Source organism: Dermacentor albipictus, unplaced genomic scaffold, assembly GCF_038994185.2.
Source record: "Dermacentor albipictus isolate Rhodes 1998 colony unplaced genomic scaffold, USDA_Dalb.pri_finalv2 scaffold_40, whole genome shotgun sequence".
Lineage (NCBI taxonomy): Eukaryota > Metazoa > Arthropoda > Arachnida > Ixodida > Ixodidae > Dermacentor > Dermacentor albipictus.
In genome coordinates this window covers 1,107,357-1,132,817 of record NW_027225594.1, presented here as the reverse complement: position 1 = coordinate 1,132,817, position 25,461 = coordinate 1,107,357, and the positions used below count along the sequence as shown (strand labels likewise).

At 42.2% G+C, this 25,461-nt stretch overlaps 1 protein-coding gene across 1 annotated transcript in view; it reads right to left on the bottom strand.

Moving 5' to 3' along the window:
* The window catches only part of LOC139052865 (transcription initiation factor TFIID subunit 2-like), a 73,790-nt gene that overhangs the window by 36,241 nt on the left and 12,088 nt on the right, over nt 1-25,461 (bottom strand). The window contains exons 12-27 of the mRNA XM_070530018.1: nt 24,537-24,636; nt 23,584-23,784; nt 22,076-22,168; nt 20,863-20,924; nt 19,472-19,589; nt 17,049-17,158; nt 15,448-15,513; nt 15,084-15,216; nt 14,118-14,237; nt 13,037-13,177; nt 11,984-12,094; nt 8,535-8,620; nt 8,326-8,442; nt 2,919-3,058; nt 2,361-2,430; nt 931-1,035 (exon numbers count right to left, since the gene is read on the bottom strand). Of these exons, the coding sequence (XP_070386119.1) occupies nt 931-1,035; nt 2,361-2,430; nt 2,919-3,058; nt 8,326-8,442; nt 8,535-8,620; nt 11,984-12,094; nt 13,037-13,177; nt 14,118-14,237; nt 15,084-15,216; nt 15,448-15,513; nt 17,049-17,158; nt 19,472-19,589; nt 20,863-20,924; nt 22,076-22,168; nt 23,584-23,784; nt 24,537-24,636 (1,773 nt within the window). The remainder of the gene's footprint in view (nt 1-930; nt 1,036-2,360; nt 2,431-2,918; nt 3,059-8,325; nt 8,443-8,534; nt 8,621-11,983; nt 12,095-13,036; nt 13,178-14,117; nt 14,238-15,083; nt 15,217-15,447; nt 15,514-17,048; nt 17,159-19,471; nt 19,590-20,862; nt 20,925-22,075; nt 22,169-23,583; nt 23,785-24,536; nt 24,637-25,461) is intronic.

The following is a 25,461-nucleotide window of genomic DNA, read 5'->3' as shown; positions in this document are numbered from 1 at the left end:
GTTATTAATATGGGACTCCTAGATTTCCAGAAGAATAAAAATATTGCTATGCTTGAAAAGAAACGTGAGCAATCATTGCATTTCATGGCCACTGATGTCATCATCAGCTGAGAAAAAGGCTGAGAGGTTGGCCTGAATAAATGTTCTGACCTGCTGTTCGGCATTGGGGGAAGGGGAATAGGTGTATACAGAATGAGTGCACATGTCTGATAACCTAACGGGGCAACCACTTGTCAAAGAAGTTAATCACCGCATCGAACAGCTTAATGGAGGTGTCGCCAATACTGTTTGAGAAAGTCGTTTTTTTGTGTGATAGACTTCCGTTAGTTCACGTGCAGTCTGGTCTTTGTTCTTGCCTAGAATCTCCTGGAAACACGGTTCACACGAACAGTCGTCGCCGTGAACAGGCAAAGGCACCAGGTCGTCTTTCTAAAATTTTCGCTCGTGTTCCCTGGCTTGGTCATTCAGGCAGTGGAGTCTGGCCCATGCGGCAAGTCCTACGTAGGCCAGGAAGACCGTTGCCTGAATGGCCGGAGGTGTCCAGAGGTGTTAATGACTGGTGGTGTGTTAATGGAGGTGTCCCCCTTTAAGCTGTTCAATAGAGAGATTAGCTTCTTTGAGAAGTGGTTTGCCCTGTTTGGTTATCTGACGTGTGAACTCATTGTTGCGCTCTGTCCATGTGTAATCGTTGTTTATACATTCCAGCCTATTTGCCCTGAATAAAGCAGTTGCAAGTTACTGCCTGTGTCATTGTCTCTGCATTCTTTCTCTGTCCTCATCTCTGTCCATGCAACATCCTTCTTTGCTTGTTGAACTACATGTCAGCGGCGAGTTCCATTATGAATTTCCACAGGAAGTAGATGGGAGATGAAGACCCAAAGTGCTTTAGTGCTGAAAATACAGCCGTTAAGCAATGCCACTTGAGTTCACCTCATCAGCTTCCACAGCCTCTCGGCAAGCTCTTCGGTGTTGAACGGGCTGTCATCGCGTCGCGAGAAGGGTGGGTTCTGTGTCAGCATTAGCAGCAGGGCCAATCTGCATGTATATTTTGGAAAAAAAAACTACATGAAAAACAGCTTTATTTGCATGTTCCACAGGTAATTATTATGCAGAAGCAAGTCTCACAGACTGGGAATGTGCGAGTACCTGTTTCTGCAGGCTGTACCAGACCAGGAAACGCAGTAAAAAGCATACGTCATTTGCAATAACTGTATCTTGCACTTTCAGCCCGATCTCAAAGTGACACTAAAGGAAAGTATTAGGCCTAGTTAGGCCCCAAGATTATTTAGAAGTCTATTATCGTCTTCGTTGTGCCAGTGTGTGACTTAATTGCGTAGAAAACTACCACCGAAGGTCTCGCTGTTGCCATGCAAATTGAGTTCCCCCCCCCCCCCCCCCCCCGCCAGTACTGACGAGTCGACATGAAACCCTCATGACATTCCCCTCTGCCATTCCCTGTGAAATGACCAGCGTTGACGTCCCATGAGAAGTATCACAGTTAAATATAGGTGGTGTCACACCAATTTACAATTTTCGTCATCTCACTAGCAAAAGCTCTGCTCTGGTTACGAATGAAAAAGCCATTATTACACGTCTGACCTTTCGATCTAGTTCGACTTAGCATTTTCCTTTAGTGTTCCTTTTATTTTTCAGAGCGAACTGCAAGCATGGAGATTTGAAACATCGAAGGACCAGGGCTGTATTATGGCAGAAGCATACAGTACAGTTAATCAAAATTGTAGAAATTAGCTAACTTAAAAAGTTCAGTTGTTTATAGCAGGTACTGCAACTCTTGCTAGGAACCAAACAAGAAATAAAAGCAGAGTAAATGAACAACCGAGGCCTCTTTCTTCAGTGGGAAGGCACACTGCGCAAGGCGGGGGACAAGAAAAAGGTGCAGGAGCTGTCTTGACTGGTGGCAGATAATTAGATAGGCAGGAATATTTTTTGAAAAGCATGCGTGGCGTTACGAGTGAAGTTATGAGTATGAGTGAACGAGTAGAGATAAAGCTTCTGGGGCCGTATTATCTAAACATCGATTTCATTATCCACTGTCTCCATGTCGTCTGCTAACTGCCAAATGCGGCTCGGGCACCGCCATCGCTTAGATCAGCCACTTGACGTGCGGCATTCGAGCGGTGTCTGAGCCAATGAGGAAACACAATGAAATTGAACGAGATGAAAACGAATCGTTAAATAATATAGCATCTGAACAGCAAACATAGTATAGTTTGTACAGACGAGTAGAACAGGCGACCGGCAGTGTGAGAACTGAACACCAAAGTGTGGTGGCAGCAGTTTTGCACTGGCATGTGAATAAACTCATGCGGTCTCCAAGTCATTGCCTCTTTGCAACTCACCTGACGCGAGGCACCGGGTCATTCTCCACGATGTCCAACAGAAAACTGAGGTCATCTGCATTTCCATCAACTGAAAAAGAAAAGTAATGGTATTAAAAAAAGAGAATAAAAATGAGAAAAAGCAAATCTGCCAATTCCTTACATATATATATTTTTTTTCCTCATTTTTGTGTGTGTGTGATGATGATGATATCCTGCCAATAAGTATATATCTGTGCACATTCTCTTTAGTTTGTTTGATAGTCAGTGCCTTGTCTTATCCGTTTTCCCCATTTACTACATGTATTCTTGTGCTGTTTAACCACAATGAATTCACATTGACTAGCTCAGCATTCAATGGCTTTGCCACCACCAGCACCAGTCGTGGCCTTATTTTGTTTGTTTACTGGAAGATGAAGGCTTCCTCCAGTGACCTCCAACTGACAAATGACCCAGTCATGTATCAGCCAAATCTGCCTTATTCCTGAAAATTTCAAAATTTCATCACAACGCCTAAGACTGCTCTTCACCTGTGGGACTCTCAACATTTGAAGTTGGGAAATAAAGACTTTGACTAACCTGTTGTGTAGTCGACAAGAGCCTCCAGAGCGGCCAGGCGGACATCAATAAAGAGTCCGTACTGGGCGTACTCACGGAACAGCGCGGATATGTTGGGAAGGTGACCCATCTTCTGCAGCTTGCGGATAGCCTTCAAACACCTGGCACAGCACAAGGAAAAAAGTAAAACAATGTGACCAATGGACTTGTTGCAAAGGCACACTAAATGCGCTTAAGCTTAAGAGGAAGCTTTAGCTTAGGTGTTCCTATCTAAATACATGTAAAAGGAGAATTCGTTTTTCCCGGCAACCACTTCACTAAATTTGACAAGGTTTGTTGCATTTAAAAGAAAAACTTAAAATCTAGTGACTGATGGTTTCGCATTCTTGAGTTATATCATCAATTTTTTATTAAAAATGGGCAAAAATCAAAAATTTTCATAAAACGAAACTATAAAGATTACAACTCTGTAACTCAAAAACGAAAAATTTTAATACGATTCTGTGAATTGCATGGAATAGTACATCTAAAGCGGGCAAAATTGATATGTTACGCATGAATATAAAGAAATTTAGTAATATGGAAATACAGCTTTTGCAGAACCTTTGTAACCAACGTAACAAATTCACATAAGATATAAAATGACACATCAAATCTGTCCGCTTTGAATGATCTAATGGATACCGTTTACAGAACCGTGATATCTGATGTCTTGATATCGATATCGATATCTTGATGCAGAGCTATGAATTTGTAAACTTTGTGCTTCTATTTTTTTCAAACGGTCAAATATTTCAAAACCTTTTTAACAAAATTCAAGCCGTAAATCAAAATTCCGCTACCAACAGTCACTAGAATTTAACATTATCTCTCAAACGCAACAAATTTCATGAAAATCGGTCCAAGGGTTATCTCAGAAAAACGTTCTTGCGTTTTACATGTATTTGAATAGGCCGCGGTGGAGTTGGGCACGAGCTAAAGCTTCCTCTTAAGCCGCCTTCAAGAAATTCCGTGCTAATGAATAGTGTGCCTGCCCTTTGTTCTAATTAGTAAATGTGATTTTTAAATTTTTTTCCCACTACTCTCTCTCATGCACTGGCCTTCAGAACAAACAAACAAAAAACATTGTAATTTACTGTGCCTGATGTTCAACTAGTCTTTTTTGAGAACTTTTGAGTGCTCTGGCAGCAAGCTTTGCATTGGCTGGTAAAAATTGAATGCACAAAACATATTCGCTTGCTTCCTTTCTTTTCTTTATTTTTCGGAGTGCCAGCTCAGAGCTCCCACAGGCGCTTTCACCCATGACCTGGGAGCGCGACCTGCATCTGGCAGAGTTTCAGTCATGTGACTGTTGCAGTTTATCTTTTGATGGCCTGTCCCAATACCACTTCTTTCTCTCAATCCCTACTCAAACATAATCAACCTTAATCTTACATCCAATCTGTGCTGCTGCCTTTCCATCTTTCAATGTTTCTCTCATTTTCCTTACCACTTGGAAGATGATGGAAAAAACTTGAAAGGAAGCAAGGGATTGTGAAACAAGCCAAGAAAAGGAGCACAGAGGTGATTATTCATAAAGTGAAATGCATTAGCTTTATGTCTGCTGGAAATGTTGCCACATGTAAGTTGCTTTAATGTTTACCGGTGATCGCCTATGCCAGATTGCCACTGTTATCAAGTCATTACTTTCGTGAAAGGTACGCTTGGTGCAGGCACGTACCCAGGGGGGGGGCCCGGGGGGGCCCGGGCCCCCCCCGAAATTAAGTGGCATACCCCCCCCCCCTCCTCCCCACCTACACCACCACTCCTCACACATTCCTAAAGCGCCGCCAGATCAAAGTTGAGACTTCGCAGCTGTTCATCGGTCAGCATTATGCTGCCTTTCTCACTCCTTTTAGATGGCGGTAGTTATCGGCATCTCGTGTAATGTGAAGGACAGTTTTCTCGTAGATTCCGCACCCGCGCGATTAACTCGAGATGCGTTCAGTTGTCACCATCTGTTCAACCGTCACGCGCATAGCTGTTGCTTTTGTTAGTTCAGCCTTCTTTGTTTAGGCTGATCCTGGAACCAGGAGAGGGATGCGGTTGTTACTCAGCTGGTCTGTACTCTCATGGAACGAGTTGCGGCCGGAGAAAACGCCAATTGCGTTCAACTTATCCCTTTGCTTCATTGTTTCCTTGAGTTACGGCTCGCCCCGACGCTGGCAGATGCCCGGAACCATATACACGTGATATGGGTTAGATAAGGTTGGAAATAAAATAATGTGAAAGAGCGTCCATCATGAAACCCTGCAATAACCCTTAAACCCATAAGCAAGATGACTGTCGCCCGTTACCTCGTCTGTTTTTCCCTAACTGTATAGCACGTTTCGTGCAAAATTGCCAACTGGAAACAAAAATCGCAAGGAGTTGAGAAATTAAGCGATCTACTAAGGGAGAGAGCCAAGGCAACAACCAAACCGCAAGCAAAAGCGAGTAATAAAAAAGTTAACCGTTGTTTGTGAGAATATTTATGGATCACCATCTTTTTATTAAAAAGGAAGTAGAGAAAACGCCGCCGGAAGTGGAGAACAATTACTTGTTTTGAATGACGCTTTTACAGTTATCGGTCGAACCGCCTCACGTAGCCACTTCTCTGCTGTGCTTATGTGGGTGTTTTTCTAACCTTTCGCAGTGAACACAGTACGTCTAGAATCGCAGAGCCCGCGCTCTACGCGGTTGTATGGGACTGGCGGCCGCACAGCGTTACGCAATTCGCGGAACTGTCAAAACTGATCAACAAGGCGACAATAACTGATATTCGAAACTATAGCATGAGAAAGACTGAAGAAGCCGTAAAAAATGAACGCAGCCTGAAATCAGTAAAAAAGAAACCTGGAATAGGACAAACCATGATGCATGCACTAAAAGATAAGAAGGGTAATATCATCAGCAATCTCGAAGATATAGTAAAAGCAGCGGAAAAATTCTAAGCTGACCTGTATACAGTACCCAGAGGAGTCACGATAGTTCACTTAGAAACAGTAATGAACAGGATACAGAAACTCTCCTATAACTAGGGATGAGGTCAGAAGGGCCCTGCAAGACATGAAACGATGAAGAGCGGCAGGATAAGGTGGAATAACAGTCGATTTAATCAAAGATGGAGGAGACGTAATGCTTGGAAAACTGGCGGCTCTTTATACGAAGTGTCTATCGATGGCAAGGGTCCCAGAAAACTGGAAGAATGCAGACATTATACTAATCTACAAAAAAGGAGACGTTAAAGAATTGAACAATTATGGGACCATTACGTTGCTCCCAGTATAATATAAAATATTTACCAAAATAATCTCCAATAGAATAAAGTTAACACTGCATTTTGTCAACCAAGGGAACAGGCTGGCTTCAGGAAGAGATACTTTGCAATGGATCACATCCATGTCATCAACCAGGTTATCGCGAAATCTGCAGAGTACAATAAGCCTCTCTATGTGGCTTATATAGATTACGAAAAGGCATTTGTTTCAGTAGAGATACCAGCAATCGTAGAGGCACTAGGTAATCAAGGAGTACAGGAAGCCGTAAAAAGCTCGGGAAATATTGCTACATGCGTGAGGTATCTGTTTGTTTGAACGAGGCGCGTAGGCGCCATCACTCCAGAAAAGAGGAGGAAGAACGAACTGGGCTCGCGCTGTGAATCTAACCGGTCAGCGCTGCAACCGTTGTTGTAAATATAATCTGTAAATAGTTTCTCATCTTACTGACTCGTCTTTCGCGTTAGAATATCTACGAGGTTCTACAGCTACCTTAATTCTTCACAACAAAAGCAGGGAGATACCTATAGAGAAAGGGGTCAGACAGGGAGACACAATTTCTCCAAAGCTATTTTCTGCGTGCTTAGAAGAATTCAAGCTATTAAACTGGGAAGGCTTAGGAGTAAAGATCGACGGCAAATATCTGAGCAACCTTCGGTTTGCCGATGACATTGTTCTATTCAGCAACAATGCAGACGAGTTAAAACAAATGATTGGAGACCTTAACAGAGAGAGTGTAAGGGTGGGGTTGAATATTATTATGCAGAAGATGAATATAATGATAAATAGCCGGGCAAAGGAACAAGAGATCAGGATGGCCAGTCGACCACTAGAGACTGTGAAGGAGTACGTTTACCTAGGTCAAGTGATCAGAGGGAACCCTGATCATGAGAAGGAAATTCACAGAAGAATAAAAATAGGTTGGATCGCATACGACAGACATTTCCAGCTCCTGACTGGAAGCTTACCATTATTATTGAAAAGTAAGGTGTGCAATCAGTGCATTTTGCCAGTGCATATGGGGCAGAGACTTGAGAGCAAGTTAAGGACCACGCAAAGAGAGATCGGACGAAGATTGCTAGGCATAACGTTAAGAGAGAAAGAGAGTGGTTTGGATCAGAGATCGAATGGTATAGACGATATTCTAATTGACATCAAGAGAAAAAATGCAGCTGGGCAGGTCATGTAACGCGCCCGTTAGATAACCGTTGGACCATTGGGGTTACAGAATGGGTACCAAGAGAAGGGAAACGCAATCGAGGACGACAAAACACTAGGTGGAGCGATGAAATTAGGAAATTCGCGGGCGCTAGTTGGAATCGGTTGGCGCAGGACAGGGGTAATTGGAAGAGCCTTCGTCCTGCAGTGGACATAAAACAGGCTGCTGCTGCTGCTGCTGCTGCTGCTGATGATGATGATGATGGTGGTGGGGGTGGTGGGCCCCCCCCCCAAAAAAATCCTGGGTACGTGCCTGGCTTGGTGTATTGAAATTTCACCAACGTTGTCACCAAAAAGACAGCATAAAGATGTCTCCAATTAGATTACACATGTGATGTGAATAGCGTGATATATTCTCGAATCAATGTGAGCATCAGCAATTACTCTGAAATGTACGATGACGCGTGTGTAAGTACCGGACTAACTTTGACAGTGAGCTTAAATTTGACGACTGCTGACGGTGCTTGCCCCTGCTGCTGCCGTCAGGGCCCAGGTTCACCTAATGATGTCTAATTCTTTCTTAATTTCATCTGGAAGTTAAATTAAAAATTAAAATACGGGGTTTTACATGCCAAAACCACAATCTGATTATGAAGCATGCCGTGGTGGCGAACTCCAGACTAATTCTGACCACCTGCGGTTCTTTAATGTGCACCTAAATTTAAGCACACAACCGTTTTTTAAATTTCGCCCTGTCGCAATGCGATGGTTGAGGCTGAAATTTGATCCCATGACGTTGTGCTTTGCAGCACAACACTAAAGCGACTAAGCAACCATGGCAGGTCATGTGGAAGAGCTCCTGCTTCTTCACTATCACTACATTGACAACATCATTGTGATATCCTTTAAGTTCATCTTGGCTATTCGGGTTGCTCTCATATTTCATTTGAAAGACTGTGATGCAATGAACTCACCCTACTGTTATAGTGTACTTGTAACAAGGCAAGAGCTTCTCGAGGTTGAGGCAGCGGGTGATTTCCTCCAGGATCAGCTTGGTGTCTGCTGATAGTGATTCGACGGTGATTGGCTGGCTGTAAAAGAAAGGTCAGCCGTTCAGAACTTACTTGCGAATGCAGCATATCATGTGGAGATTTTTCAGCCGGGAACGAAAGCGAAGTAGTACCCTGCTTGGGCCAGGACGGACACAACTGGCGTCACTGTTTCACCAAGGGCTTCGATGAGAGCAGTCCGGTAGTAGTTGTCGGAAAACTGGCAAAACCAAAATGCAAACAGTTTTCAAAAGTCAGTCAGTGTTGCGCGGTCGGCTTACCTGACAAGCTGACAGTAACACTAACCTAAAGCATTAGTAACACTAATGCTGGGGCATGAAGTAAATGAACAAAACCAAATGCAGCTTAGACATATGTACATCCCTATAATTTATTAAAGCACCTGCCTAAACAAAGCACACTATGCGATTTGAAATGCCAGCAAGATAGCGAAGGCGATGTTCTGCTCGCCGGGAAGAAAGAAGTCCCAAGTGAAGTGTTTCGAACAAACCGACGTAATATATTTTCCCAATGCGAAGTTGGCTATCCGATGCGCTATGTCTACTTCTCTTGTGAAAAGATGAAAGCACACATTGCTGTCTTTCTACCACGACGACACGCATAATGGTACACAACAAGTCTTTTGACATTTGTATTTTTTTTTCCATTTTCGGGCTTGTGTGTGGTGGCATCATGACGATTTGAGAACCACGAGGCATTCAGGGCGTGCTGTGATAGAGGACCCCTTTTTGATCCAAGCCTGAACCTGCACTGGCTGTTTCTCGGTGCGGCCGTAAGGGGGGGGGGGGAGGGGGAGCGAGCATTTAGTTGGAGTCGCCAATATTCGCCTTCTAAAGGCAAGAAAAAAGAAGCGCTGGACAACACGGACACCATGGTAAACTTATATACCAGAAAGGGAACATCTAACCATGAAATCAGCCAGTGGAAACTGCAGACAGGGGATGATGACTTGGTCGAAAAGTGGTTGCTTGTGTTTGCATAATGACCAAAGCAGGCCAATAAGGGACCACGTGTGCAAAAATTCTCTTACACAGGTGCTGTCTTCGATTGGCTATTGCTGTGGTGATAGTCTTGTCACAGCAACCTAAACTTCCGTTGCTCTGTTTGGTACCCAAACTTCCACCAGCAAGATCATTCCTACATAACTAAAGTTCAGCAACTACGGAACATGTGAAATATTTGTGGCATGCCCTGAATGAGCGAAGGAACGTGTCAATAACTCGAAAGCACCCACAACAGCTACTGCCATATATGACAATTAAAGTACTTTCATATTTAAAAAAAAAATGAAGCGAAGGACAGAATTCCCACATTTACTCAAATGTAGGTGCTTTACGAAGTAGGTGCTTACATTCAAAGCAACTAGTTTAATTTAACTTGGAGTTTAATACACTGGTTACCAAAGCTGGCGAGCCGCCAGGCCCAACCGCAGAGTCCACATTGACAATGCTGGCGTTTCACCGGGTTGGAGGCTGGGGGCGTTGTTGGTTTAAAAGTTAATTTACAGATGGCTCGATGGGAAATATATGCTATACTTGATTAAAAATTTTGTCAACAGATGGCCCTTCTTACAAAGTTACAAATTTTAATATTCTTAGTGTTTAGTAGTTAGCGGAAGTTTGTGTAGCGCCATCAAAAATAATACAGGGTTCGGACAGGTCTCAGAGACAGAAATTCAAGGATATTTAAGGACTTTCAAGGCCCTGTTAAAGCTATTTAAAGGGTGCACAGTGGCATCGCATCTAGCAATTTTTTACTAAACGTTTTCAAAACACTACAGCTAAACTTGGAGATAATGAAGTTGGTAAAATTGGCACTTTACTTCGTCATATTGAAATTGGACCTTTTATGCAAAAGGTACAGTTGCCAACATATTTTTCTTGCACGCAAGAGGCTGTAAAACTTTTTTGCATCATTGCGCAACCGGAAAACTAAACAAATTTCATGATGAAAAAGGCATTTTTTTTAAATTTGTGAGTCCACGACCAAAGATATGCTTTCATGCCATGTCGATGATGTCTTTACATCGACGGTACGAAACGAAGCCTGAGAAGCTTTCAAGTTCACTCTGCTGCCGCGGCTGATAGAGTTGTCTGCAGTTGCATGACTTTGCACCTGCCATAGATTCAAAGATAAAGCGTGGCCACGTGAAAAAGAAAAGGCAAGTTGCCGCACCGTCTTTTGTGCCGCACACCCAATGTAGCAGGATTTCCCCACATTGCCAGCCTCGCACGCCTTTCTCCCATCTCCCGTCCACTCTGTGAAACATGAGTCCAACAGTGCCGACAGAGAATCGGTGGAAGGGAGAAGAGAGAAAGTGCGACAGGGTGTGACTGCGACGAAGTCGTGCTGTGCGGGGTCAAGAAATTTGAGGGTTTTTAGGGAACAAAAAGAATTCCTGGACTTTCAGGAGCCTTGAAAACATACTTTTCAATTCCAAGGGTTTTCAGGGATTTCAAGGACCTGTGTGTACCCTGTAATCGGCACAAAGGGAGCCGCAGCGCGTAATACATGGTAGCCAATGGGTTAACATTCCAAAGCAACACATGGGCTATAAGGGATGCCATAGTAGAGGCCTCTGAATTAATTATGACCAACTGGATTGTTTCTTTATTAAACGCATGCCCAAATTTAAGCACTATACAAGTGTTCTTGCATTTTGGTCCGAACGGATCGGGGACCTCCACGGCCAGGGATTGAAACCGTGACCTGGAGCTTGTCAGCAGAATGCCCTGTGGCAGGTCAAAGCAAGTAGTGAAACAACAGTAAACAATGTCTGGAGCACAAACTAAAATTCTCCTAAAAAACTGGAAGTTAAATGTTCCAAAGTAATCTTCAAAGCGACAAACCACAGTAAACTAGGTGTGTTGCTCCTAGCCATCACACCGCCCTTCTACAGTTGTTCAAGCATACTGCGACTTGATGTGCTGTACGGCAGTTGAACTGTAACTTCTGTTACATTTAACACTGGCAGATCAAACCGTCCTTGTATACTATCAAGTCTATTTGTGATGCACCTCTTAAAAGGCCCTATCGTGACAACATCGATTAAGATGCTGAAAGTGCATACTAAGGACTTGACTGTCTTGGTACTATACCAAGTAGTTTCTCACGTAAACTTGTCAAAATCTTTCGTCTGTGAGAAAGGGTAACACCATTTTGTAGAAACCATCCAGGAGCCAAACTAGTGAGTGCAGATGATCCAGGGCCACATAAAACAATTATAAAAGGATTGAAAAAAAAATTAGGGGCTTACATTTGTACCCAATTCTTTTTTTTTTTGTCTTTCATGCACTAATGTAGTATTAGGGTCTATAAACAGTAAAGTTAAACTTTATCCTAGAAACAAGGAAAGGCTTAAATTTGAGGGGTGCTTAGATTTAAGGAAAATGCAGTACTTCTGCAGTTCTGCATCGACTTGAACACTTGAGCACATAACGGGTGATTAAAACAGCTACGCAGATGAAGAAAAGGATGTTCAACAGCACGTGCCAGCACGCGTCTTGAAAATAAGCAAAATTGGGTTTTTGTGATCAAGTCACTTACTGCTGTGCTTACTGACCTTGTTCTTGCTGTTTTCATTGTACTTGAAGAGATCGAATAGAAACTTCATCACTTCTGGCGCACAGATACCATGGATGGTTCGTAGGCCCGCCATGGCCACAGGAATTGCCTACGAGAAAGCCATGTCAACACCTTCAAGCGGAACACCTTCAACCTCGAAGTCTTCATGACAACTGCTTCTTATGACTGTTGACCTTACCCTCTTCCTCACAGCTCAGGCAGCATAGCTCGCACTGATCCACTTACTTTCCATTCTCATCCTCTGTTGTTGGCTATTGCCTCTGATGTCAATGACAACGACAATATTTGTCATTGCTGTCGACCCTTCTCACAACATGGGCGGTCTACATTTTGTACCGATTCATTTCATTTTTCATAATTGCCACTCTTTGTCATTGGCTCCAATGCTAATCGCAAAGAGCATCAATCACAAGGACAATGACACCATTTGTCACTATTTACAGAATTTACCGCTCGTCACAATAAATTATAAGAAGAGAGGAATTGAAAATAATGTTAAATGTTACAAAAGTATGGCTCTGAATTTGTGCTCGTGCAAGTACTATCTCTTTCAATAGCGCCAAGTGATCATCTGCTTAGCTAACATCGGGTAATTCATTTCATGAAAAACAACCTGGAGGAGAGCTCCAAGTGAATCTTGACAGCCTCTGAGGATGAATGCTTCACATTTTACACTGACATTAGATTACACAAGTCAGGCAGACTGCAAATGAAATGGATCATTACGAACCATAATACTGGCCGACGTTCTGGGTTGATCATGCTTGAGACTATTACTTTCAATTAACACCACATGTCTAAGCCAGTCGCCATGACGAGGTACCATGGCAGGTACTACATCAGACAAATCAAGGCCAAAAGGAAAGCATACCGGAAAGTGACTAGTCAATAGGGCATCAGCCAGCTGAACACAGATGACTGCATGCGTAGAAATTACTTTTCAGATTCTCTGAATTTGAACTTAGAAAGATAAGGGAGGGAGAAAATTGATGTAAATGGCAGCCTTGTACAGATGCAGCAGCTGTCATACCTTCTGGAGAAAGTAGTGCTGGAAGTTTGAGAAGTTGTTCTGCCTGATGATGTGAGGGCATGAGTGTGAGCCAAACATCTTCCTGAAGATGGTCATCATCGCCGGTGGCCCCGCCCACGTTGACACCATGTGGTTGGCCACCTGCCAAGTGTGGACACCAAACGAGTTTATGATCACGCAAGGCTCAATGCCATTTTGTTTCTAATAAAGCTTGCTGTTTAGCGTAACATGAGAAAAATGATTGGTACAAATTTTCACTACAGGCAGTATAGCTTTCTTTTTACAAACAAAAATGTCTTTTTCCTTTTGGGGCCTGCATGAAGATGTTCAGATTTCATGTCTGCAAATGGCATTATGAGTTTACTGCTTGGTTCGTTGACTGACTGAGTGACTGACTGATTGCATTTATTGTCCCAATGCAGTACAGGAACTACAAGAGATGAGAGATGTCATACAGCAGAGATAATTGATTGACTGATTGATGGACTGATTGGATGGTCACTGGAGAGTTGAGTTGATCAATCAATTGAGAGGAGTTTGACGTTCCGAAGCAACGTGAGAAGTATGACAGATGCATGGCAGAGGCCTGCAGATTAACCTAGACAGTACAGGCTTCTCTAGAGCGCACCCAAAGCATGGTATGCAAACATTATTGTGTTGCACTTGCACCAGAACGAAAACTGAGGCACCTGGGGATTGAACCTGTGACTTGTGCCCATGACCTCATTGCTCAGCAGCAGAATACCACAGTCATTCAGCCAGGACGGTGAGAGACATAGCTACAGCAACATCAAAATTCAAACTAGCTCCTCATGGTGAAAAGCCTGGTAGCAAAGCTACAGGGTGCCAAATTTTGTGACTTTACCCCAAATTATCACGCTTATTCTAATCTTTCTTTTCCCTACTTAGTAGCAAGCATGCGCATATCCTTTTGCCTTTTCTCTTTCCTGCTAAGCGCCGGAAATTTCTTAACGAAATCTCCACAGAGCCTGTTGGGCGAGACAGACGGCACAACAAACCCCTGGAGATACGGAAAAAAAGAAAGCTTGACTTTAAAAATGAAGTAAGCAAGCGATCTCACCTGACGCAGGCAAAACGCAGCAGCGCATCGCACCCTGTAGAAGCAGTGCTCATTCTCAATGGTGTCCGTCAGTGCAAGCCGAGTCTGCGGGGTGGGGAACTTGCACAGCGCTTCAATTGCCTGCATTTCAGGGCACAGAAACGAGTTAATTTCGAAATTACGAATCAATTAACATTTCACAGCATCATTCTTGTTATTCTCCATAAATTTGTAGAAGGAGCCCTCTCAAGCCTTAGCCATGGACTACCTGTAATTCATAAACAAGAAGGGGGGCATATACGAACAACGAATATGTCAAATACAGTGGAACCACAATATAACAACAGAAATACAACGAATAACGGATATGAAAAGGTAGGGAAAATACAATTTTTTTTCGCCAGTAATACCACAACGAATATTTGCTTATAACAAGTTCTGGATATAACGAAGGTATTTTATTTTAGAGTAAAACACCATCATAACAAGATTTTATGGTTGTTAAAGCAGCCTATAATAAGGAGTATACCCTGAGCAAAATATAAAAATAAAATGAACAGACACACAAAATTTACGTACAGAAATACTGTGATAGCATACAAAATGCACTCAACCTGTAAAGTCAATGATGTATTGCGAAATAAGAAGTTGTACAGATAGAAGGATGAATTGATGCACAACAATGTGCCAGCCATGCTGACTAAATTTTTTTTTCAGTAGGCAGACTATTTTAAAACAGGATGTCAGTACTGCTGGTTACCAGTGTCCATGCTGTAAACATCCCCAGAATGTCGGCTAATGGTGTGAACTTTAGAACCAGAGCACATTTACTATGAAAAGTGTAAGATGTTGTTGCCACAAATGCCTTCATGTGCCATCAACAGTGTTTTTAATTGCAAGAACATGTCTAAATGCATGCTAAAAGGCATAATGTTTAGGAACTACACAACTTCACACTGTGCAGCTTGTCAATGAGAGGGAACTGACCTCAATTTGAGACGTGACATCCCGCTCATAGCGCAGCTGGTACTGCCACTGGTAGTCAGGCTGGATGAAAATCACCTGCCGCAGAAGCAGCATGTCGGGGTCGATCCGGATCCAGAGCACAGGAGAATCGGCACTGTGGAGGCAGGAAGGCAGGCAGAGTTTGCAGAGCTCCACTCTAACATACTGACCAAGTGCCCCCACCTGTGCAAGCATAACCCCCCCCACCCCCCCTTTAATTCGCTCTGTGTGGAGTTAATTTTGGCCTTTACTGTCACTTTAATGACCCCTGCAGATTTGGCCAGTGTGCTGTGAAACTATGCCATACATAACAGCAGTCATCAGCTGAAAGCTTCAAATGGCTTACTCCATAGCACTGAGATCCATGTCCACCTCCTCACCAGTGCAAAGGGGAATTTTCTTTTTCTTGTTCCTGTTGGGGAAAAAATTTTTGCGTTATAAAACATAATGGAACAGGTAGCACATAGAAAAACATGGTATTCTATCAGATCAAGTACCAGATACAGGTTCAAGTGTGCATTATCAGTAAGAGCATGCTAAGCAGAGCAAAACACTGTAAGTGTTTATATCTATTCTTTTGGTTCTTTAGCATATGATGTAGGCCCATTTCCAAATTAACACAAGAATGTACAAAAGCTTAAGAGCTTGACAGTTCTGACTTATGGTACACACACACACACCAGTATTGATATATGCATGAAAAACGGCGAATCAGCTCTGTGGAAATCAAGATTTTTATGAACCCGCATGAATCATGAAGGAAAAAATTATTTGGGCTTCCTTTATAGAACAGTGCTACTGTAAGGTGGATGGCAGTCTTTTTCCTTTCATGTCTGCAAAAAAATGTCTTTAGTCCTAACTCGCAATAAAAAGAAAAAATAAAGAATTATGACTGCATATAAGTTACCTTTAAGCATAGTGTCAAATGCTGTGCTTTCACGGCTCGAGTATTCTACAAAATGTTCTATGTACTCTTGCAATTAACCTGGGAACTTTACTTCGCCTTATAGAAGCTCATAGCTTCTAATGGCCAACTGTCATCGATGACAAAGATGAAGGACTGCTAACAATGGTCAGGCATCATTTGGATAGTTGCGTTTCTTCAGTAGGTGGAGGCAATTGTGGGTAGAAGCCCTAAAAAGCCAATAATGGCCACTGCTCTGCTATTTTACGTAGCAGTGTCGGCAGTCAAGCTTTTTGCGCGAGAAGACGTTAGGCACCAGCCTAAAGTGACAAGATTTCCTTCCTCCAACACAGCCTGCATGGCAGAAAGACTAAGGTCAGTACATTGCATGTCCTGCGATTTCCTCCACCTCTCTTCTTTTGTCTGTGCTACGTCGCATTGCCCAGGCAACACTATGCATGACCTGCGTGACCCCTTAGTGGGTTGCTGTGAATGCCTGTAGCTACATCACTCTCCATGTGGCCTTCTAGATCCCAATGAGCAGCCACACAATGCTAAATACTCGCTGAAGGCTACTATTGTTAAAGCACCGGCTAACATCAACAAACACCATTTGATACGAGCGTACAACAATTTAGAAAACTGAATTCAGTCCAGCTGAACAGTCTTTGAAGACAGTGGCAAAGTAAAACAACATAGAAAACTTGAAACAAATATCTTTAATTTTATCTGAAATATTATTGCTATGCTTGAAGTCGTCATCACATTCTCAAATGTGTCGTGCGCCCGGAACAGCTCTTTGTGAAGGCCTAAAAACTTGTGCTGCTATATGATTAAATGAAGTTTCTGCTTCTTAGCCAAGGTTCTCAAAATTTTTTGTCCAAAATTTCTACATACCCTTTAATGTCTGAAGACTACCCAGCATTACAGCAAGTAGCGTTTGCTCAAAATTCTGTCCAAAATTTCGACATACCCTTCAATGTCTGAAGACTACCCAGCATTACAGCAAATAGCGTTTGCATCCAGGATGTGCAGGTACTGACCTTCTACTCTTGGAGTGGCAAGTGATGTCATGCTTGGTGGCATTCTCTTCAATCTGAAGATTGTGCTTGAATGTGCCGTCCAACTCTTGGATGGTAACTGTGAGTGGACCCTGATGTGACAAAGAAAAAAAAAGTGTCAATGAGCAAAACTGGCCTGTATCAAAGCATTCTGCATCTTATTTTCCAAGTACAAGTGGCTGTCAACAGACTGGTGTTGGGAGGGGAGGGGGTTGAAGAAGATAGGGAGTTTTTGAAATCCCCTATGTCCTCTATGGAGCCTTTGCATTTCTGTAAAGCTGAACTTATGCAAAGCACTCAGACTGCAAAATGGCAAGGAAGGAATTCGTCAAGATCTGTGCGAGAACCTACAGCCAACTCCAAATTTTAGAGTGAATAGGTGGCTTCCATTTTGCACCCCTCACCAATGGCCCCTCTCAGAGTAATGAAAACTAATCTCGATGGTCATGCTATTGCATGCTGCAGGTGCTAGAAGCAACTGCAGGCACTGAAAACATGGCCATGTTTTTAACACCACCTATAGTTACTTCTTGCATTTCCTTCATTGTGCCTTGGCTTGTACATATCTTATTTCAAACAGGCTGCCACCAAAGTTGTACTAAATGCAACATTGTGGGGTACCTCCTGCTTGTATGCTCAGCTGCCTACCTTAAGAGGAAGCTTTAGCTCAGGCCCAACTCCGACGCGGCCTATTCAAATGCATGTAAAACGCAGAAACGTTTTTATGAGATAATGCCTGAACCAATTTTAATGAAAGTTGTTGCATTTGAAAGAGATAGTTAAATTCTAGTGACTGTTGGAAGCGGAATTTCAATTTAGGGCTTGAATTTTCCTAAAAAAATTTTCAAATATTAGACCATTTGAAAAAAATAGAAGCACGGAGTTTACAAATTCATGGCTCTGCATAAAGAACTAATCGCAGTTCTGTAAACGGCATCCATACGATCATTCAAAGCGGACAAATTCGATATGTCATTTTACATCTTACATGAATTTGTTACGTTGGTTACAAGGGTTCTGCAAAAGTTGTATTTCCCTATTACTACATTTTTTTATATTAATGTGTAACATATCAATTTTGTCCGCTTTAGATGTACTGTTAGGTACAAGTGATAGAATTGCATTATCATTTTTCATAGTTGAGTTACAGAGTTGTAAACTTGTTAGTTTTGTTTATTGAAAATTTTTGATTTTTGCCAGTTTTTAATAAAAAATTGATGACCTAACTCGAACATTCAAGACCAACAGTCACTATATTTTAAGTTTTTCTTTTAAATGCAACAAACCTCGCCAAACTTGGTGCAGTGGTTGCCAAGAAAAACGAATTCTCCTTTTACGTGTATTTAGATAGGAGCACCCGAGCTAAAGCTTCCTCTTAACGTATAGCATGGCAGAAAAATCTGGTGAACATGGCGGACTAATAAGCGCAAGTATGGGCCTCCGAGATCTCTGGTGTAGAGCAGCTAACCGTGTCAGAACTTTCAGGGACAATGTCGCGGCTAGCTAGACCAACATGTGGTTGTCTACGAGCTGCAGAACTAGGTTCTTGTATAATGCTTGTCTATGAGGTGGTGCACCTCGGTTTAGGTCCTCGCAAGGGGGACATATTTTACAGCATCCAGCTTGGGTTATGCCCTTAGTCATGTTTCCATGTTTTAAAACAGTCGAGTAATGTTAAAAAACTGAATATGATGTTGAGGAATGTGTAATGTGCAGCAAGTGCAGTGCACCAACAGATGTGATCTTTCAGGCAATTTCAGCAATGCTGCTTTTGCTGCGACGTGTGCCATTGGCAAATCGCTGCCATTCAGTATAATGTGTCTAAGAGGCAGTCTCACTGTGTGAGGCAGAATCCTCAAATAAAAACTTCAGCATACTATTAATCAGCATGTGCTGCATAAAAGGCATTGGTCACATTATGCTCAGCATTATTAGTAGAAGCTGGGTTTTGTTGTGATGGTAATGCTTTAAGTGCTCTTTTAGATGGTTCAAGCTTCTACATTTACACTTTTCAAGTGATAACACTGGTGCAATGTTGTAATAAGTAAATCAAAGAGAAACTGTACATTTGTTTCATTTATTTATTTACAATACCTTAAATACCCCTGCTGGAGGGGTTTTACGAGGAGTGGGCAAGTATACAAATTAGCAGAAACACAATACTACTGCAGCAAGCACTGAAATGAGTTACAAAAACAGCAAGGAAGAAAAATGTTAGAACTAAAGAATTGGCACATAGGTTAAGAGAACGAAAAAACGAAAAATGCAAAAAATAAAAACAAGAAAGCTAATCAAATGTAACAATCAACACATATTGAATGTAATGTGGACAAAAAGTAGCTGTATGATGCTTAATGCATATAATGAGTGCACGTGATGCTAAACCTGTGATCCTTATCACTCACCACATATTTCTTGATACCAAGTGACTGTGTGTCAGTCTGCTTTATCTCCAGCTCCACTGTGTTGCGCTTGCGGTTGAAGACAAATGTGCCGTGGAACTTTGCATGACCACCCTGTCGTCTGTGTGCGTTGGTGAGTCAAGTCGAGCCAACTGAACTAATGTACGTGCGAATGACAGCAGCTCTCCACTCAGGAACAAAACAGTGACACTGTCTGCAACTGTCACAGCATGCTTAAATAATTTGGAAATGAACTGAAAACACAGTGAGCCAACCAAAGTAATGACATCTGTTTTAGTCTGCTAGAATTTCGAGTTATCTAAGTATGAACAGTTACAAGTCAAACGTATTTGACGACAACTACGCTACATGCCAACTTGGCTCTGCAGTCACAGCCAACCAGTAAATAAATTGAAATGAGCTTTGAATGGGCTGTCTACCACTCAAAACATTCTTTAGATTGTGGTGGGAATGAGAAGATAGTGTGTCACATTGACGGAAATGAGCATGCTTATATTCCATAAACAAAAAATTATACTTTTAATTTGGCTCTGAAAGTGGGGCGAAAATGACATGTCGCATCACCTGACAATGAAATAGTATCAACCGATCTGCATACTGCCACACAACCGAAAACCCGCAAAAGAGAGTCATTTTTCTTAGATGCATCGTAATACTTGAAACTGCATTTTATGTGGTTCTGCTAACTTTTCCTTGCATAAGAAAGTAATTGCTTTCTTATTTCCAGTTACTGCATGTTGAAAAGTGGTGCTGCCTTCATGGAGACGAACGGAATGGTGCATTAATAGGTCCTCAAGTAGACCGTCTCGACACGGTTAGACACAACTGTACGAGTAGCGTTGTGGGAGTGGTTCAAGGGCGCCTTATTTAGGAAGTCAAAAATGCGTTGCACTTTTACTATGTGCCTGCGTCATCAAACACCAGAGTAGGACTCTTTACCACGATGTGCCTGCTTGGCTGTCACACAAAAGGGTTGAATGGACTACTCAGACTGTGCCGGTAGGAAACACATGAGATTATAGGTCACAAAAACAAGAAAACTACTGATATGCAAATTATTACGTGCTGAGGACTATTATTATGGTCATAATTTCAGTGCTGAACACAAAGTAAGCATTCCTGCAGAAACGTGATGTGTTTCTCACTTTTACCATCATGGCATTGCGATCGCATCTGTTAATAAGACTATGGATATTGAAACACCTTGTTTTAAAAGTTTCTACTTACTTTCCAGGGGAGCTACTGCACCTTTAGACACTTTGAATGGTAGGCTTTTTAATGCACTACAATACAGCAGGTCTTTAAACAATGGTAGGCAGCCCCTTCAACATTGGCCGTGGATAAGAAATATATCAATTTGTTGCAAAGGATACACCCACTGCTCCAGGAAGGTCTTGATATCTTTTCCAGTCACTATAAAGATTGCCTTCTGGAACTGCAAAGACAACAAAGCACAATGCAGACGAGAGAATATAAACACAGCACCCTTTCCCCACAAAAGAATCAAGCAAAGAAACAAAGACACAACAGACCCACAATTATAACATTACAGCAAAATAAGCACCTTCACAGAGTTGTAAAAGGTTTGTGGGTTATACATTACTCTGAAATTTTTCAGTAAACAAGTTAAAGCGATTGGTCAACCTTTTTAAAAATATAAGGGCTCGATAATGTGCGTTGTCTAGAGGTACAATTCTACTCATTTCTCATTGACATCTATTATACCCCTTCCACACGGGCACTCGAAAGTTTTTTGAGCACGAAGAATTCTCCAGAGAAAGAGTTTCACTCACAGACACATGACCGGGAGCGACCTCTTTTTCAGAAGTGGTCTTTTTGGGAAGTGGAGCTCGTCGATCTCTTTTATGGCTGAAAAGGAGTAGCCTCGAAACCAGTGGGTGCCAGCAATTATTGTACATCAGAGAAAACTAAGCAAATGCGTATTTCTCTATCCCCTAGGCTCATCATAAAAAATAATTCTGTCTTGCAGAGGATTACGAGGTACCCTCGTAAGCATTGTCAAACGGGTCTTGTAAGCAGGTCGAACGCTCTGTAAACTGCTAGAATATCTCTTTCCATTAATGTTCTTTAATCTAGCATTGTTAAATCTATTTGAAAAATGTGTAATACAATAAGTTCTCACTTTATATTTTGAGATACATCAGTTTATTTTGGCTGATTTTGTTTTGAACAATAGCGCCACGCTTTCGGCAGCGTGTCCAGAAGGAAACGCTAAAAAGACATTGCTGGTGCCATCTGCTGCGCAACACCTCTTCAATAAAAAGTCTTTCAACTTGGTAAAAGACCGCTTACGTAAAAGAGTTTTTGGATGCTCGTGTGACAGAGGTATTAGATCCCGATTAGTCAGCTGCTAGAGATTTAGATATTATGATGCAGTTATGTGTACTAGTAAGATATCCAAAGAAGAACAAAAAATTGGACCGATTTGAATTGAATTTTCTGAAGGGAACTTCAAATGCAATGTAATGTTGCTACCTTGATATTTGAATGAATTAAAGTGTTAATGCAGCTGCACAAAAAAAAAGGAAGAGCAATTATTTGCAGGGGATGAAGCGGCATACTCACGCTATTTGTCGAGAGAAGCATGTTGTGCCACATGTTAGAAGTGACCTTCTGCTGAGCTGCAGAACTTGCGAGAGAAAGGAGCTTGTTGAACACCTGCAAAGTGAATGATTGCATGACAAACGTATCGTAAGGTCACATAATATAATGCTTCACAAAATACTCACAGCATAGTCGAGTCTCGTTATAACGAACATGAACAATGAATTAGTCAAACCTCGATATAATGAACCCGGATATAACAAATTATTGGATATAACAAAGTAAATGCAAAGAATTTCTCATTAATATCAGTGTGTACCATAAATGTATGCTTATAACGAATATAGGATATAACGAAGGTATTTTCGTGTGTTTTCTGCAGCATTAACGAAATTGAAAATTCAAGGTTCAACACAATATTGGTTACAGTGAAGCGAACGTCTGTGAACTTATAGCTCAAAATATGTATTCTGGTAGAAAAAATGTTAGACCCCAGCAAGGGCAACTTGCAACAGCAATTTTCCACATGTTTGAATCATCTGATTTGCAAAAAGGGTATATTCTGGATGTGCGCACACATTTTGGCCAGCAGGTTGCCTTGGCTTGACTTAACAGCAAAATGACGGCAATACAGAAAGCAGTGTCTCGTGTGCCTTGCTCAAGCTGGCCCATCAGTGGCTCGTGGTGCCAATACATGGCATCACAGCTGCCCTCCTTTTGTACAGATCCGTTTCCAATTTTTTTTTCAATGCCATTGTGTACTTTTTAACGAATATCAGATATAACACACTTTAGTGGTGGATGAGTCTTCATTATAATGAGACTGAACTGTATGTGTAAAAGAACCTGCAACTTTGAACACTTCAAATAGTGAAAGCATGCCATTGCCATGCACAATGACCCTGATTGGTTCCTTATGCTACCAGTGTAGCCAATTACGCGAGAGGAATTGAAACATCAAAGACTTGATTGCGGATCGACTCAACTGTCACTTAGCACTATGTGACAAGAGTCCAGCTGATGATTCTGGCAAAGCCGATACAGAGAACAATTTCCAGGTGTGCAATACAAAAGGAAACAATGAATTTGTTTTAGTTATTTAGTATTTATAAACTGTGAGATTTAAACTTCTAAGTGAACACTTACTAAATTGATATTCCATGTAATAGCCTAGAAGAGAACCTTCATGTATGAGTCACGTGTGGAACTGCTACGGCATCTCAACTGGAAATTTTGGGGTGACCTTGCATAATGGTCACATGCGTATATGAAATAAATGAAATAACACAACCACACCAAAGTCTATATCATAGCTTCAGAATGCGCCCGAGTAGTACAATTTCAATTCACATGTAGCTGCTCCGCCTGCCTGAAGGCTTCAGAGGTTTCCGCGCAAGTACCTCAGATTCAGCGCCGTTTCACGATGCTGTATTTGGACCACATTCTATGGCATGCTGGCTCTGCGACATTCTGTGACGTGGGTGTTATGGCATAAACACAACAAGAAAAGCAATCAAGGTGCTCGGTACCTGCAAAAGCAGCTCCCTTCCGATGCGGTCTTCGAGCATGCGAATCACAAGGTGAGACTTGGCCCGCAACATCTCAGCGTACTTTGGTGACATCGTGTGCAGGTTCGTGACGGGGAAGTGGAAAGGCACGTTGTCACATCCACTCGGGTCCAGTATGATGCCGCCTGCTTCCTGTTCATAGGCTGTCACTTCTTTTAGTTGCTGTGACAAGAAAACAAACGCACGATTCAGTGCTAGCATGCCCTCTTCTGCAATGACTTGTTACAAGTTTAGATAACTGACTGGAAGAAAAGAAAGAGAAGTATTATGTCTTTTGCAAAACAGACGCCGTCTTTATGTGTGTTGTTTAGCATGCCAAAGCAAGGATTGGCCTATGAAAGGTGTCACAGTGGCCCACTAGTACGGATTAATTTTGGCCAGCTGAAGTTTTCTAATATGCAGGCAAAGCATGATACATGAGTGTTAACAAAGTGAGTTCATGACAAATCACAATGTCAACACTGCTGCAAAGTATGCTGGTGGTGGCAGTCCTTAGTGAACAGAAGGCCAACTATGGTAAGAATATATTGTATGGTAATAATCATGAATTTGCTCCATCAGGTTCGAGTCAATCATGATCTATGGATCACAATTGAGCATTTTGATTGTGATCGTAGGCTGACTGGAATAAGCATTAAGGTGCGAAAAAATGAAGACAAACACACATTGACTGGACAGGCACCATGATATCTCTTACTTATTCCTGTAGGTCTGAACAACTAGCTCAAACAAAAGCTTTGCTGTAGGCTGATGTCTGTGCTATGACTTCTATTGCATACGAGAGAAATGACTGTCAATTGCTTTGGAACCACTTAGCCAAACTTGATGTGCTAGTCCAACAATCAGTGTAGTGAAACTGGGGTCGATTACAACAGAAAGTGCCTGTGTAAAACTGGTATTAAGTGCCATCTCACCTTGTGAACTGAGAACCTGTACTCGTTGTTTCCAAAAGCTTTCTTGTTGTACTGGCCGGCGAGATAAGCGGAGATCCCCTTTGGCAGCCAAGAGTCGGCCCTGCAGGAAGCGCATTTCAAACCCCAATAAAAGCCCATGGTGCTACTATGCTGGGCTGTTGTATTTTGCCATGTTTGTGTTTTGGGCCAACCAGAGAAAGCGTGGCCACCATTTCAGCCAATCAGAGCGACGACATGGCAAACTTGACAATACGACGAAAATTTGACTGTCCAGAATGGTATCCCCGTGACGTGCAAAGTAGGAAAATATTTTCCTTGCACTGAAAAACTAAGACACACGTGAGGAAACTCCTACAGATGCTACTGCAGGCAGGGAACCTGATAACACCACATGAATGACAGACAAATGTAGGGGAATGCATGAATATCGCGTTTGGCGATGAAGGACAGAAATTTCCTAGAGATAGGTTTTGTTGCTGTGACAAATGCAAAAATGTTTATATGCACTGCTTGCAACTGAACAGACTTTTCTAGCCAAACAGTTGTCATCAATGACTGTACACACTTAAAAAGCTGCAGTTGAAGAGATGCCAAGCTTCAAAAAAAGTCATCGCTGACATGCACCAATTCTTCTGCTTTTTCTTTTGTACCCACAACTCCAGTAAGTGCTTACAAAAGGGACGCATGAGTTGTTATGAATAAGGTAAACAAATTAATGGGATAGTCTACGGATATTTATGGCGGTTAGATATGTGCACAAATTAATGAGGATGAGAACGGGCTTACGCAAGGCACTCCTGTGAGGAATGCCTACGCAAGCGGCAGTCGGGCCTCACCACCCGGCTGCTCTATGTGACCTAACAATGCCAGTGCATGGGGCCGTGCGACAAACTCTCTCGAGGAAGTCACTCCACAAGTGAACTAT